At 33.8% G+C, this 16541-nt stretch overlaps 1 protein-coding gene across 3 annotated transcripts in view; it reads right to left on the bottom strand.

Annotated features, from left to right (window-relative positions):
• Positions 1–414: 414 nt before the first annotated feature.
• Positions 415–16541, bottom strand: part of YTHDF3 (YTH N6-methyladenosine RNA binding protein F3) — a 33603-nt gene continuing 17476 nt past the window's right edge. For all 3 annotated transcript variants that reach the window (XM_081070183.1, XM_081070184.1, XM_081070182.1), the window contains one exon: positions 415–3511. In XM_081070183.1, the coding sequence (XP_080926309.1) occupies positions 3488–3511 (24 nt within the window). In that variant the 3' untranslated portion in view covers positions 415–3487. The remainder of the gene's footprint in view (positions 3512–16541) is intronic.

Here is a 16541-nt window from a genome sequence, read left to right as displayed (position 1 = left end):
CCAGAAATGATCAACGTACCGTCCAGTCACCATGATCCTATCTGCATAAGCTCTATCTATCCCAAAGGATAATGCACAGACTGAGAGAAAAATCATTCTTTGGTTTAAAGAATGGGGGATTAGACAGCTGGTGACACCACTTACGTGAAAATAAATAGGCCTCTTTCTCTTTTGCTCTAAATTTAGTATTAAGAGCATGTGATTCAATAAACTCACTTATGTGGATAAAATTAGGATAAACTGTTATTCTCCCTCTTTAATTTCCCCACTTAATTTAAATGGCCAACCAAAACAGTCACATAATCTATTTGTACTTGAAAGATGTCAATCAGGAAATCCGGAATACAGTCGACAAAACTGTTACATTTTCTGGCAGACAATACATATTTATAAAGATAAAATGGAAACACAGATATGAGTGAACAATTTTTATTGAAACCCTCAAAGATTAAAGAGGACCAAATGGTGAGTTTGGGTACCATAACAGAAAATCTCACCTAACTGTACCATCATTCACAGGAATGAACAAACCCAAACACGACAAAATTCAAATTCTCATGTAACTGCTACAAGTGAATGTAAATGAACTAATCATTTTATCATAAACTTTCTTTAATCATACAAAAAAGAAGGGAATTTACATGGCATAACAAAAGATATGCAAAACTTAATGAAAACACAATCCTCTTAAATTTCTCAAACTTATTTTTATAGGATGCTGAATGCACTTGAAATGATTACATGACTTAAGCTGATTCTTTTTTATTGCAGACTGCTTTAACATCAGCTTAACCTCCATGCATGGTATTCAAAAAGAACACAGCTTTTGAATTAGAAAGATCACTTAAAATGAGGAATTAAGTATTGAAATTAGGAGAAGGCTGGGTTTCTTTTGAAAGGAATCTTCAAGTACCAATATGTATAGAGAAAGAATACTAATTTTGGTTACATTTTCCCCTTTACTGTTAAATATACAAACTATAATACCTTTCAAAATAAGATACCCACATAAGATAACTTTAATAAGAAACATTCAAGACATATCTTGGAAAAACATTAAGCAAGAAAAATTTACCGGGCCAATCGTGTCTTACTTTGTGATTATTCAAACATCTGATTATGTGTCTCCTGCTGCAGAGCCCAGGTTCTCTCCCTTTTGGTCCCTCCAGTTAAGAAACATTCAGTTAGTTGTGCTATTGAGACAATCTGTGGTAATTTCACTTAAAGAGGAAAAACATTTTGCAGTACACTGACAGACCAAGGAGGAAGAGAAAGTAGGTGCTCTGAAGAAAACGTAACAGAAGAAAAAAAAACACAACCAACTGATTGAAAGATAAAGTTCTTACTTCCAAAGGAAGGCTGCACCCATTTCACTTAATAGAAATCCAGGTGAAAGGCACTGGGATGTATGCCTCATGATGAACAGACCACCCAATTACACCGGACATTTCTGAGTCGGCTATTGCAATCAGCCTGCTTGCTGTGTTTCTGCGATTCTTCTCACACAGAAACCAAATGTAAATTAAACAAGTTTCAATCCATTTATAATGTAACTAGTTTTATAAAAATATTCAGAGTTGCTAATAAAGCACCAAGAAAAAGAGAACCTCAGAGCGAGGACTCAGATCCTTCCTACAAGGTCACCCCTTTACAGTTTTCTCTAATAGGGCCTCCAGGGTGACAGCAGTCCTCTTTGACATGTCCTACCTGTATAATCTTAGGGACGTAGAACATTGCCGTGGTTACTATACCCAAATGCCAATTTTCATTATAAATAGTTAAGAGACATGTTACAAGATTTCATGGCTTACTCTTAAAAAGGTAAAACAGGTGCAACTTTCCTTTACGAAAGTCTTTATTTTGTAAAATACCATTAATATTTTAATGTTCCCTTCAGTAAACACTGACATAACTACAACGGGACTACCAAGGACCTGTGAAGTAGCTACGATTATCTACAAATACTGTATTTTACTTCACATGAATACAGTATTTGTACATTTTAAGAAAACATTGTACAAAAAATTATATAAATGAAAGCCGCAAAGAAACATGTCACTAAATTTTTAAATTGAAGTAACCAAATGAAAACATTTCTGAACGTGATGTAAACATAAATGGAGTAATGCAAAATACCAAGGTATTCAAATCTGCTGTATTGCTATTTTCACCCTTATCGTATCTTTCTACACAGCTCTCTCCTTTTGGAACAGTAATATAAGGGGCAGTACATTATCTTCACAACCTTATGCCACCAAAAATCAGTTATACAGATGCTTTACACATTTAATCATACAAAATCAATTTGTTTCAAGATACAAAAATTAATGTTGATATGTAATTAATGAAAAAAAAGGATGTTAAAAAGATAACTATAAGAATACCCAGATATATGCTGTATTCCCATTTATATAGATCTGATCAATAAAAACATCAACACATTCACTTAGATACTGATTTAATCCATGGATCAAGGCCATATTTTCAAAGTATTTTAAGGATGCCAGGACACTGCAAAAGCTGGAGAAAAGAGTTGAGGAACAGTATATGCTTGCTAAACAAGACTATGTTTATTTAGCTAGTGAATACCTACAGTAATTAATAAAGGTTTACTTCATGATAGCAATCAGGCTCGCAAACACCCAGAAATCGGAATTAAGGGTTTTAAACATAGTTATAAAGGTCATAAAAAGTCTGATTAGACTGAGGTACATTTACTCAAAATTTTGAGATTCATTAATTAAGTGGTAGCAAACAAAAGAATTTCTCAGACAAATGCACATTTTTCAGTATACATATTATTGGGGGAAGGAGGGAAGAAGAATGTGCATTAACTGGTGAGATCCACCAAGCTGCATATCAATATTCTGTTACACCAAACAGTTTGAAGACAAGGGAAATGTTCTAATATAATCTCAGATTATGTTTCATTTGGCTAAAATAGAGCTTAAGGTTGCTTTGCCATATTAAAAGTTTACTACAATAATTTTCACATAAACATTTAGACTTGAACTCCAGGACTAAATGTGGCATGATTATTTTGCTTTTAATCTGTCAAATAGCTAAAAATCGACAATTTAAAAACTACAACAAAGAAAAAGTTGAAGCAGTGTGACTCTTACATCATTGAACCACTTCTAATGGTTAACCGTTAGTATTTAACAAGTTCAAACAGTTAATGAATCCTTGCATTCATTCAGTCTTCTGTGCCTTAGCTAGGATGCATAATTACAAAAGACAGCAGATACTGGGAAAAGCTGCAGGACAGAAAGTGCTTGACGAAGTTACAGTTCTCAAGTGTGTGTGGTGAGAGTATAAGGGCAGATGCGCTGATGAAAACCATTACAAGAGTCAATTCTGTGTTAAAGAGTTCAAAGATGTCACCTTAAGCAGAAAAAAAGCTTTAATAACGTCTTCTTTGACTTATTAGGCATTTCCAGAGTCTACATCATTAGTGTTGTAATTCTAACAGGACATCTTCATATGGTTATTGTTTGTTTCTATTTCTCTCCTGAAAAAAAAAAAATTAACAAAATACCATCATTAAACATTTAATTTTATGTACCTATGATGTAAACCACCTCCATAAAAAGTTCTTCAAGTACTAAATCAAGTAATTACTCAAAACCAAGTTACTATTCCCTATACACACCATACTGGGATGACTGCCACAAAACATTTCAAAGTATAAAGAACGCCAAACCCATTTCAGGAGAGTAAAGGCCCTTGCCACAGCTTCTTTCCCCACAGCATTTTGATTAAGGCGAGAGCATTACAATAAAGTCTTTCTAGCCCTTTCAATGAGTTTTTGATAGTGAGGTATCAAATACACTAAAAGTACTCTGTAGCAATTTGAAAACTATTGGCTGAAGTAGCGTTAGGAGGAAAGGAAAAGAGTTGCATTACATTTTTAACTAATAAAAAAACACTTTGAATCACAAACTTCCTCCGTATCATATTTTCACATTCAGCATAACTTTCCACATCAAGAAGTATTAATATTTATCAATAATTCCAAGAAACGCCTCAAAAGTTAAACTGAGTGATGTTTTCATGTTTATGAACCAAATATTTACCTATAATATTCCTGTCTTCCAAATGAATGCATCATGTAGTTTGTTTTTACCATCTTGTTTTAACGTGTAACTCAAACTTCAGCAAGCATCAGAATCACCTGGATGGCTTATGGAAACACTGAGTATCGGGCCCCAAAAGTCTGAAGCTGAACTTGGGAGCTTGCATTTCTAACGAGTTTACATGTGATCCTAAATGGAACCTGCTGGTCCAAGAACTACACTTTGAAAATCACTTGTGTTTAACACATTATAAGACTTACTGTCTTCACTATTCCCATTTTACTTTTCATGAGTAACGCGTTCCATAATAAGTAAGAATATACTTTGCAAACGGTCAAATTAGTTACCCATCCCCTCTGACAACCATCAGGAAGTTATATTTTAAATTCCAAAGAGAATTTTTAAGATCTTTGCTACTAAATTCCTTTCTTTTCACTTAAATATAGTCCTAGAACTTGAATAACAGTATTTCAAAAAGAAAGCTAATAAATGCCCTACTTGATAACTACAAATAAAAATTTCATAGATTCGTATCAGTGAGATACTTTGAAATTAAAGAATTTTAAAAAAAGAGCTACCTAATCAATTGTTTCAAGAGGATAAGGAAAAACAAAAATCAAACAAAAGAAGACCAAAAAATATTGAGTATCAGGAAACTGTAGTTGAATTTTACAAAGGCCCTAAATAACACTTTTACAAAAGAAAACAAGATTTCTATGAGAAATTGTGAGGCCTGCTTTAAACAGCTAAACATACAACACACTACTAGGGATGAAGCAAGAGGATATAACGGCACATTGCTCATTCTTCCCCATAAAATAACTGATCAAAACCAGAGAATTCATCAACTCCATGAAGAGGCCCAGAACTACAGAAAAAAAAGGCGACACTACTTAAGGATATAAGTAAGACAGAGAGGTGTAATTTGAGGGAAATGATGCGTTAGATCAATGAGGGTCATGTGTTATTTAAATACAAGCTAGAGATGCTGTTTCAAGTTTGATCTGTAATCAACTATGCACTTTAACTAAATCAATAAAATATATAGGTTACATACATAAGACATCTTTGTATGTGATGCATAACCTCTAACTTAGGAGAAAAGAGAAAAATAAAAAAGACTCCATCAATCAAAAAGGACAGAAAAGGGGTGCGGGGGATGAAGCTTGAAAGTTCTAAAGTAATTAAAAAGCACAAAATAAGATGGCAGAAATACAGTTACATCATTTACACATTTATATCAAGAAATCAAAAAAGGTAGATTCATCAATGAAAACACAGAACAGTTCAGATTTTAAGTTATTTTTTTAAAAGATCCAGTTATACATGATTTACAAGAAATAAAACAAAGACACAGAAAAGTTAAAAGTAATGAAAACAAACCAAATGAAGACTGATTCTATATTAATATCAGACAAAATGGACTTTAAGGCAAAAACCAGTTTGAAATAAAATGATCACTACATACTGGATAAGAATTTTTTTTAAAGCTATAACAATATTAAACAACAAATACAACTTTACATATATTAAAAGTTCAGAATTACAAGGAAACCTGACAGGTTCCTAATTATAATGAGATTTTAACACACTTCTTAGTAATTGGTAGAGTAGACAAGTTAGTAAAAATATAGATTAAATATACAGAACACAGAAAACTGAGCCAAAAATTAGAGTACACACTGAACAACCACAAAAAGTGACCATATGCCAGACCAGAAAGCAAATCTAAATATCAAACAGTTCCATACAGATCATATTTTCAGATACAGATTTCAGAAGCAAAACAAACACATTATCCCAACACAATAAAACCTTACCCACATTTGGAAATTCTGAAACAAACTTCTAAGTCTCCCAAAATATCATAAGGGAAATTTGAAAACTTTTACATCAGTACAATAAAAAAAAAAAAAAAACACTATACCATCCTCAAAACACCTAAATATTTACATGCATAGAATTTTTTTTAAAGTTGAAAAATAATAAGTTCATCACCTAACTCAGTGTATTAGAAAATAGATAACAGTAAGCCCCAAAAAGTCGAAGGAATGAAATAAGATAGCAGCAGAAAAAAAATGGAACAGAAAACAGAAATAGAGAACCAAAGAACAAAAATTGAAAGCTGGTGCTTTGAGGGGAAAAAAACTTAACACTGGAAAAAATTTCTGGAAAGAATGACTTAAAGAAAAAGAAGCATAAATAATAATATCATGAAGTCTGACATAGCTAAAAAATAAAAATACTATTAATGCCAATATGGCCATATGGAAAAAAATCCTTAACACAAAATCAACTTCCTAAAAATACTATTTACCAAAATAAACTCAAGAATAGAAGACCTGAAGAAAATTAGAATAACTAAAGAACTTACATCAACAATTAAAAATCTACCCCAAACAAAAAAAAGCCACTGGGCTCATAAGGTTTTGATTAATTGTCCCAGAATTGGCAGTTCTAAACTTACACCAACTGTTCCAGAGACAAGGGAAAACGGGACTATTTCCTAATGTATTCTGAGGTTAGCAATATTTTGATACTAACCCTGTCAAGCCTGAGTAAACAGTCCCATCTCACTTGTCACAAAGGATGTTTTAAGGGCTGTTTTGCGGCTAACTGTGTAGAGGAACAAAGGTGGGCAGGACGGCCAGTTAAGAAGGCTAGCACAATAATAACAGCTCTCAGACTGGGGTGAAAGACAGAGGTAGTTGAAAGTGCTTGAATTCGGGATACATTCTGAAAGCAGAGCCAACAAGACTTGCTGATAGACTGATTAGATATGGAGTGAGAAAGAGAAGTATCAAGAATGAGACCAGTGTTACAACTGGAAGGACAGTGATGCCGCTACAAAGGTGGAGATTTGGGGCAGGCAAAGAAATGAGTTCTATTATATTTAAGATACTTATTAGACAAGTGATGTTACCAAATAGGCAATCGCATACATAAATATGGAGGTTAGAGGAAAGGTCCAGGATGAATATGCAAATGTGGAAGTTCTCAGCACGGTGCGTGAATGTCTATTAATAAAACTCAAATCCTCCTGAAGTCTACAGTTGCTGACTCTCATTTAAGACAGCACATATTACACAGCCGACATTGTAATTACACATACTGGAACGTTGTTGGGAGGTAACACAGGGATAAAGGGAACCTGAATTACACAAAAGGAGCCATGGTCCAGTACATCTGGAGAAAGACTAAGCCTCTAGTGAAAATTCAGAAGATGACACTTTAAACATGTACAACTCTTGAGGACACAAACTTTCCAAAGTGATTCACAGAACTCAATTTCTACTTTTAATAATGATTGACAATTCAATAAACAATTTGCAGAGAGGGTCCCTTCTCCCTCCCTTTTTCATTACTAGAGCTAGGCCTCAACTGGGCAGACTAATTTTTGCTCTAAAAGACGGATTAGAGCAAATTGTCAGGCTAGGTCAGGGAAACACAGTATTGGAGTGCTTCTGTGTCTCTGGCATAAGGCTTCTTTCCCACCCTGAGATGAGCAAAGGCACTGGAGATGAACATATGATCTAAGGCTAATTCCCAGATATTGGCCTGTGGAGGTGAACTCCAGGAGGAAATTTACTTGCCAACCCATGGTTTTTTTTGACAGAATTTATTAACAGATGAGTTAAGAAGGGAAGAGCCAGAAAACAAAATTTTCTTCAGTACCCTCAGAGGGCCAACAACTTAACATTACAAGCAAATACCTTATTTCCTTTTAATCAGCTGTAGGTTTATCACTATTAGCAATATTTCAGTAACCAGGCCCGAGCACAAATGAGCCACTAGGGAAAAAGAAACTGCCTATCCAAGAAGCAAAACCATCGACAAGCACTCAGAACGTAAGTACAATAAAACAGAACTGCTGAAGAAGGCAATGAACACGGGGTGGAGACCGCTGGCATGCAGGCACCTGAGATCCAAATGCAACAAAGACCCTAGCTTAGAAATCTGATTTTCAAATTAAAAATTTCAGTAGATAAAGGGAAATGGTCACTGCCTCAATGGGGAAGTAGAATAGTAAGTGCAAGAACTATCTCAAATCACAGAGCAGGGGAAAAAAAAAAGCTGGAAATCACAAAGAAAAAAATAAGAGAATTGAAGAATAGATCCAAGACAAAATGAATATTCTACAAGAGGAGAAAAAGAACAAATGGAAGAGCTAAATAAAAACAAAAAAACAAAAAATCTGCAAATTCTTTGGTATTCCTTGCTGCAGGAGGTGGGGCTTAATTTTCCTCCTCTCTAGAGTGGTTGGACATACTGACTTGCTTCAAAGAACAGAGTATGCAAAGGGAGAAAAGTGACATTTACCCTGCAGAATCCTAGCAAACACAAGCTGAACCAAGTAATCAAAGTTAGTATCACCAGCAGTAAGTTATGTATGATCAGATGAGGAGACAAATCACTTATGTGGTCTTCTTCCCAAAACCTATAACCTGTCTAATCATGAGAAAGCATTAGGCGAACTGACAAGGGACACCTTACAAAACACCTGACCAGTAGTCTTCAGAACGTGAAAGCCCTGAGACAAGGAAAGGCAGAGAAACTGTCATGGCACGGAAACTAAGGAGCCGTGACAACTAAGTGCAAAACTGCCGTTCCAGATCTTGAACGTTTCTATAACTTTTCAAGTTATATAAATGTCTAATTACTATGTTGTACACCTGAAACTAATATATTACGTGTCAACTGTAATTGAAAAAAATGTTTTTAAGTCTGTAATTTAACAGTAGTAGCATACCAATGTTAATTTTAGTTTGGTAAGTGCAATACGCATATGATTAGGTAACATGTTGATATTAGGGGAAATAAAGGATATACAGAAACTGTATTATCTTTGCAACAAAATTACCTCAAAATAAAGTTTTAAAAAAATCATAATTTACACTCCCAAATATCATATTAAATATATTGCCGCAGAAATATGAAATACATACACGTTTTACAGGGTATTATTTTAATGGCTGCCCTGCTTCTCTTTTTATGATAAAAGTGTTACTTAAATTCTGCCTAAGTTAAAACAGTAAAGTATCAGACTATATTTTTAAATTTTAAAAGAAAAAAGTATGCACGTTCCAAGGAAAGACAAAGTTTATAGACGAACGATGACTGAAGTTAAAATACATGATAGGTTCAATTCTTCAGGAAATTTAATGACTTAACAGAAATGAAATCTGCACAGATTGGCTGACAGGACTGGAAAAATTCATGCTGAAAAGTAGAACAAAGGCAGTAACCAATGGATAAAATGCCAGCTGTAGGGGGCGGCCAGTTAATTAGAGCGCGGTGCTCTTAAAAAAAAACGGTTGCTGGTTCCATCCCCACATGGGCCACTGTGACCTGCGCCCTCTACAACTAGATTGTAACAATTACTTGCCTTGGAGCTGATGGGTGCTGGTATAATCTCATGGGACCTCCTTTGTACATGTGGTCCATCATTGACTGAAACGTTGTTATGGGGCACATGACTATTATAGTTAGCAAATTTCTAAATTAAGAAATTGCAAGCCAAACTTCTAAAATAAACAAAGTAAACAAAAGATAATTCAATAACTTAAGTTACTTCCTGAAACTTAGAAATATTTTATATTCACTTAGAATTAATATGTTCCTAAAAGTAACATGTATTTGCTGCTAAAGAAAAATAATTAAAACACCATTGAATTTAATAATGACTGTTCATACCATAGTAGATATGAAAGAAATATCTCCCAAAGACATACAATTAACCCAATAAACTATTGGTAGTTCATTTACCAAAAACTCATGAAATTCTTTATCAGCATTGGAATGTAACACAACACCATTAAAACTTTCCTACGGGGCAACAAAATTAATCTGAGAAAAAAATAAAAAATCAGTATTATAAAATGTTAACTGAAGCACCTCCTTTCCCACATTTGGCTTATCAAGAATATTTACCAAGTTCAGAACAGAGCATTAGTATAATAAAACTTGAATCATCTTGACTATTCAAAATATCACTCAATGTTTTATCAAAGAATTACTCATTTAATTACATAATATAAAAGTTTATGGTAGATTCACCCCGGGCCAAAAACTATTTTCTAGAGAAATATTCTTCAAAGGAAAAGCAAGATTTTATACACTGAACATGTTTCTGTTAATCACAATCAACTCACTAATAGAGAACTGCAACCATAGAAAAGTTTAACGCAGGCGAGGCTAAGCTATGATGTTCAGTAGGTACAGTGTGTTAAATGCATTTTCAACAGGATATTTTCGACTTACAATAGGTTTATTGAGAGGAAAACCCACTGTACGTTGAGAAGCATCTGTACACACAGAACTGTCAGAAAATTGCTTACTGTTGTCACAGGAATAATTATTGAAGTAATTTCTTGTATATTAACACACACTTGGTTACTTTGAGACAGACCTAACATCTCATCCCAGAATCAGTTATTACAATTGTGCAACAAATTCTATCAGATACTAAAATTTACCCTTTGGAAATACCCAACCATATAAAATAGCATACGTGACTAACATACAAAGAAGATCTAGAATTAAAACTATTTTATAGGGATTTTATTATAATTATGCCTTGCTTGTTTCTGCATAAGATGTAGGGCTTTGTCTCTTTCTGAGGGAATAGGTAAATGCCATATTGTGTAAGTTCATCTCAAAGTTATAGGCAATTAAAAACTCTCTCCCTCTCTCTATGGAATTAAAAGAGCTATTAAACTCAAAATTTCACCTCAGATTGTTTCCTGATTAATAAAGACTCATAAGAACCAAAGAATATAGTAGGATCTAAATGACTCACATTCAGTACAACACAAGTTCAACTTTATTACTCAGGATTATCTACTCCAAAGTAGACTCTAATGCTATGTAGATTACTTGATATTATTAGCTCTTTGTTTTCTTTCTTTGATTTTCCAATTAAACTAGCTTTATCATTAGAATACACACAAATAAAAATAGCAAGTTGAAGTAAAAACTCATCCTCCTCTAGCCCTTTCTATTTTAAGTTCTCCTGACGAGTTGCCACTAACTCTAAGCACACTAATACATAAACTCGATTTATCAATTCAGAGACTATCAATTCCTACTATATGAGTAATTTATCACAGTTGAATATGTTACATTCTGCTTCTCTTCCCCCTCCCTACATTAGGAGCCACACTATTTTTATTTCTAGTGACTGTCCTTATGACTTGAAATAATATGCTTAAGGCACAATCGCTTGATATCTCTCTATAAACAATTATCTGTCACCTTTAGAAAGAGAAAATTAGTGCATTTACCCTTCCTCAAACCTTTCTTTCTCACTCCATATCTTGTAACATTATGTATAACTATAATTAATTCTTTTATATTCTATTGTCCATTTCTACAAATGGAAAAATCAACCGGCAGCACTACGTAACTTGAATGATCAAGTACATTAGTTCCTAAATAAAACACAGTAATTAAACCAATAAAAAAGAAAAATTATGACATTCAACTTTCCAAAAGTCCTATTCCCATAGAGTTTATGGTCCAACGAGAACAGAGATTAGCCAGAAACCTTTTTTTAGCTTCCTTCTATCTCCAAGGTCAGTGGCTCCCAAGTAAGGGCTCATTTCATTTGTTAGGTTTCAAAGACCACAGTTCCATTTAACAGAAAAGGTGGAGGGGCTTATAGTCTTGCTACACACCACACCCACCCACCCACCCACACAATGAAGACCAGTCTGTTTCAAAACACACATAGAGTCGCTATTGAGGTATATTTATTCTAGTACCAGGTGTTATTACCTTCCTTGAATTTTTTTCATTCTACTGAAGTAGCTCTTCAAGTAACTTTCCCACAAAGGGCATGTGGCTAAACTCTTATGTTGCACTCTCCCCTCATTGGTATAAATCAATGCTCGTCTTTAAAAACAGAATATACCCCATTGCCCTCCACTCCAAAATAAGATTTTACATGTGAGTATCCAGAGCTACAGAGGAGAATTCCGATAATAGACTGATTCTCCTCGCTTTGTAAATAATTTGTCTTTTGTTTGGAAAGCTTTTAAGATTCTAAGATATTCTGTTTAATCCTGTCTTTTTTTTTCTTTTAAATTTTAAATAATCCTTTTGGTCACTTAGTGAATCTATCCTTCTAAAAGCTTGGGGATCTGGAAATCTTTCTTGAATCATTCTTCCCTTTGTTTTTTCCTGTACTCTTTTAAACACTTGTTTAGAGAAAGAGGACCTCCTTTCCACATCTTTCACACTTAATACGTTTCATCTCTATTACTACACATTTGGAAATTTCTTTGATTTGAAATCCCAGATCAACCGGATCTAAAACATGAACATTTTATTAATCTGCTTGCTCACTGCTTTGTTTTCATTCTGACAACCACATTTTACATTTCCAAAAACATTTTCTGGTTTCCCTTTCTTTTTACATTAATCCTAAGAACAAATCAAATTTTGTTTTGTATATTATCTTCTGCTCCCTAATTAAATATTTCTTTTAGTGGGGTTGTCTTGGTTGTTCTTTCATCAAGCTTGGTTTTAATCAAACACACCTAAAATTATGTATTCAAATCTAAGAATGAAAAACTATAAAAATACTACAACTAGTATGAATTTCTCCTACAGTTTTAAGTTTCACCAATACCCTTCACACTAAAACAGAGAGCAACTTTGTAAGTTTTATATAGTGAGACAGGATATGTCTTGTCTGGGTCAGCTCCTCCACAGGGTGCTTTCCTGAGCAAGGCAAGCTGGGGAATTCCTCCACTGCCAAAATAACCAGAAGAAAAAAAATAGCCAATAAAAAGACCCAGCAATGACAAGACAGAATTAGCTTCTTAAAGTCCTGGTCTATCACAAGTAGACTCAAGAATTTAAAGGAAAACACGAACACAGTAAGAAGAGAAATGAAAAGAAAGCAACAATAACTACAGACCTAAATGTAAAATTTGAAACTACAAAACTTCTATTAAAAAGGGTAGGAAAAAATTTTTCCCAAATTTGAAGAAGGCAAAGATTTCTGAAGTCAGGTAAGTATAAGCCTTCTAAAGTTGTTCGTATTATACAAAATTGTTTTGGCTCTTCTAAGTCCTTTACGTGATGTTAGCCTGGATCTTACAATTAGGAAAAAAAAGGAAAAAAAAAAAAAAGCTTAAAGAACACTGAATCAACTGACAGAATATTGCAGTTATATAAGAGAATATCTTTATTCTCAGAAAACATACACTATTTTTTTAGGGGTAAAGAGCTATGATATATGGAACTTACACTCCAATTGTTCAAAAACACAAAGTAAACTGGGAAGAATGTTAACAGGTGAATCTGGATAAAAGTTCTACATACTATTTTTATTCTTCCAAATAAATTACAAAGTATTTCCAAATAAAAAGACGAAGAAAAAAATATCCACTCATACTGCTACATGTAGCTATACAGTTCAATCATTCCACGTTTATTATATAGCACCAATGCATTTTGGCCATTTTCTTGCTGATGGACATTTGGGTTGTTCCCTATTTTTTACTATTATCACCTATGCACCTAAGAATTCTTGTCTTCAGGGGTATATGCAAAGTTACTCTAAGGTATCTATCCTGCAGGAAAACTGCTGAATTATAAGATATATGAAATGTTCAGTTTTATAAGAAATTGCAAAACTGCTTGCTTCCCCACATAGCTGTACCAATTTAATGTTCCCATCTGCAACTGTAGAGAGATTTTGATCTACAGTCTCTAAAATACTTGATACTATCAAAGTTTGTAATTTTGCCAAATAGATATAAAATGTTTTCTCATTACAGTCTTATTTTGCATTTTCCTAATTACTAAGACTGAATACCTTTTAAATACTTATTAGCTATATTTGTTTCCTCTCCCATAAAATGTTTATCCATATATCTTTTGCCCATTTTTCTATTGGGTTATTTATCTTTTTTTTAAAGTGATTCATAGGAGTTTTATACGATTATATTGATACTAATCTTTGGGCAGTTATGCTCAAATTTTCCCCAGTTCCTAATGTTTTTGTATCTTCTGATGAACAGGTTTTAATCTAATCGAATTTAACCAATCTTTTCTTTTATAATAAGTGCTGTTTTGTGTCTTATTTAAGAAAACCCTATTTTACCCAAGGTCTGAAGGATATAGACGGAGAAAAATGTAATCTTCACATATCAGACACTTTAAGAAATTTCAGTAATACAAGACAGATGTTAAATAATGACTTGCAACTCCTTTTACTTAAAAAATTTAAAAAGCATAGCAAGGGAATCCTAGCAAAACACCATTAATTTGTCATTTTTGTAGAGCCAAGGAGGACCTAGAATAGACAGGAAGAACACACTTCATCACTGGGATGTCAAGAGTACTCAAAAGCAGTTTTGCTGGAAAGCCATAGTGTAAATACAAGAATATCTAAGAGGAAATCTACAAATGAAAATCCACCAATTCTGCCTGGACAAGAGGTAACAGCACAGGAATAAAATTGAGCATGGACACATGATACCCCAAATGCAACACAGTTAATAAGCAGGGAAAAGCGTTTCCTGACACGGTGGTTTCAACCTCAAAGGAAAGTCAAAGTTCACCTTTTAGAGTATCCACTGTACCTGCTCTCCCTTCTTACTCTTCCTTCACAGGCTCATGAATTGCTTAACTGGTAAAGTTAACTTACATCATGACTCTCCCACCTCCACATATGCAATAGGAAGAGAATATGCAACTAACATCAAAGTGCAAAAATCCAAACAACAAATGAACAAAAAACAAAAGAACAACAACAAAAAAAAAATCACCAAATATCTGACCTGGATGATCGATCTTCTTCCTTGCTCAATAATGACAGAAAAAAAAAAAAAAAAAGCCAAAATGAGTCTTAAAATACTTTTTCACAAGAAAGGACACTAACAAAACTGAATCCAGATCATGGCTGCCAGAGGTTAGACTTGGGGAAGGATGTAAATACAAAGGAATAGTACAGAATAGTTTTGTAGGGATAATGGAACTATTCCTGACTGTGGTGGTGGAGACACAAATCTACAATTGTGTTAAAATTCATAGAACTGTACAACCCCCCAAAATTGAATTTTACTGTATGATTTAAAAAACACTTTAAAAAGGGATATGCTCACGATTATTTATAGGAGCTTTATTTACAATCTCCAAAAACTGGAAATCCAGATGTCCTTCAAAGAATCAATGGATGGATACACTGGTAAATCCATACAATGAAATGGTATTTAGTAATTAAAAGGAAGAATTGATATACAAAAAAAACATAGATAAACTGCGAAGATTATCATGCTGAGCGAAAGCAGCCAGTCTTAAAAGATTACACACTGTGTAATTTCATTTATCTGACATTATGGAAAATGCCTTATAGAGACAGAACAGATCAGTGCATTAGGGGGAAGAGGGAGGGGAACACTGGACTATGATAAAAAGCAGCACCAAAAGGAAAATTTACAATTCCACTGTATGTAAATTAAAAAAAATAAATTAAAAAGGATACGGAATAGGAAAACGCTTCTAGAAGCTGTGAACAGTAAACTTTGTGCTCAATAAAATCAAGACGGACTCTGGATCAAGAGATTCAAGTAAGAAAACAATCAACAGATAGATGTAAAGGGGAGATAGATGTGATAAGGTAAGCAAAATAGCACTGTCACTGAAGAACTCAAAACCTAACAAATCACAGAATCAATACAAAGCAAATCGTATCAATACCATAGAAATTCAAATCTAAGAGATTTTCGCAATGCAGAAAAATTAATAAAGAACCAATGGTATTCAAGGACAAAAGATTTCAACATATTTTTGACATTAGAAAAAAGAAAATAAAAACAAAAACTGACCTGTAGACAGAAGATTAAGGAATATTCTAAGAGACCGACACTGTACATATTCTAAATACAGGTCCATATTGCAAGAATAATGAAAAATCTTCTATGCACATAGAAATAGCTATTTCCAAAGAAAGAAAATTTAGGCTGGCCTCAGACTTCTCCGTAATATAAAACTATATTTTTAAGTAATATATATAAAGATGACCTCTCCTTAGTGGTATGAAAAAGAAAAGTCAGTATTTCCCTGCCATGCATTTTTTTTCTCCCTGAGTAATCTCATCCCACTTCTGTGCAATCAACTGTTTATGAACAAGCTCCCACATCTAACTGCCTAATCAACAAGATTTCACTGTCTGTTATTTCTCAAAGGCATCTTAAAATCAGCACATCCTAAAATGAAATCATCACCTGCATCCCACCTTCCATACCCTAAATCATTTCTCCTGATCCACTATTCGTAATAGCAGTTACAAAGGTTGAGCAGAGCCTTAAATAGTCATTTGTATTATTCCAAAGCAATGTTTCTAACAATTCAGTTCAGCAGCCACTAGCAGCAAAATCACCAAGGTGCTTGCTTAAAAATGTACTTTACTAAGTTGCTTATCAAGTACATCCCCCTAGGGTGGGTCTCAAA

The sequence above is a fragment of the Rhinolophus hipposideros genome, assembly GCF_964194185.1.
Source record: "Rhinolophus hipposideros genome assembly, chromosome: 13".
NCBI classification, from domain to species: Eukaryota; Metazoa; Chordata; class Mammalia; order Chiroptera; family Rhinolophidae; genus Rhinolophus; species Rhinolophus hipposideros.
The sequence above is the reverse complement of the archived record's forward strand: the minus strand, read 5'-3'. Positions and strand labels throughout refer to the sequence as shown.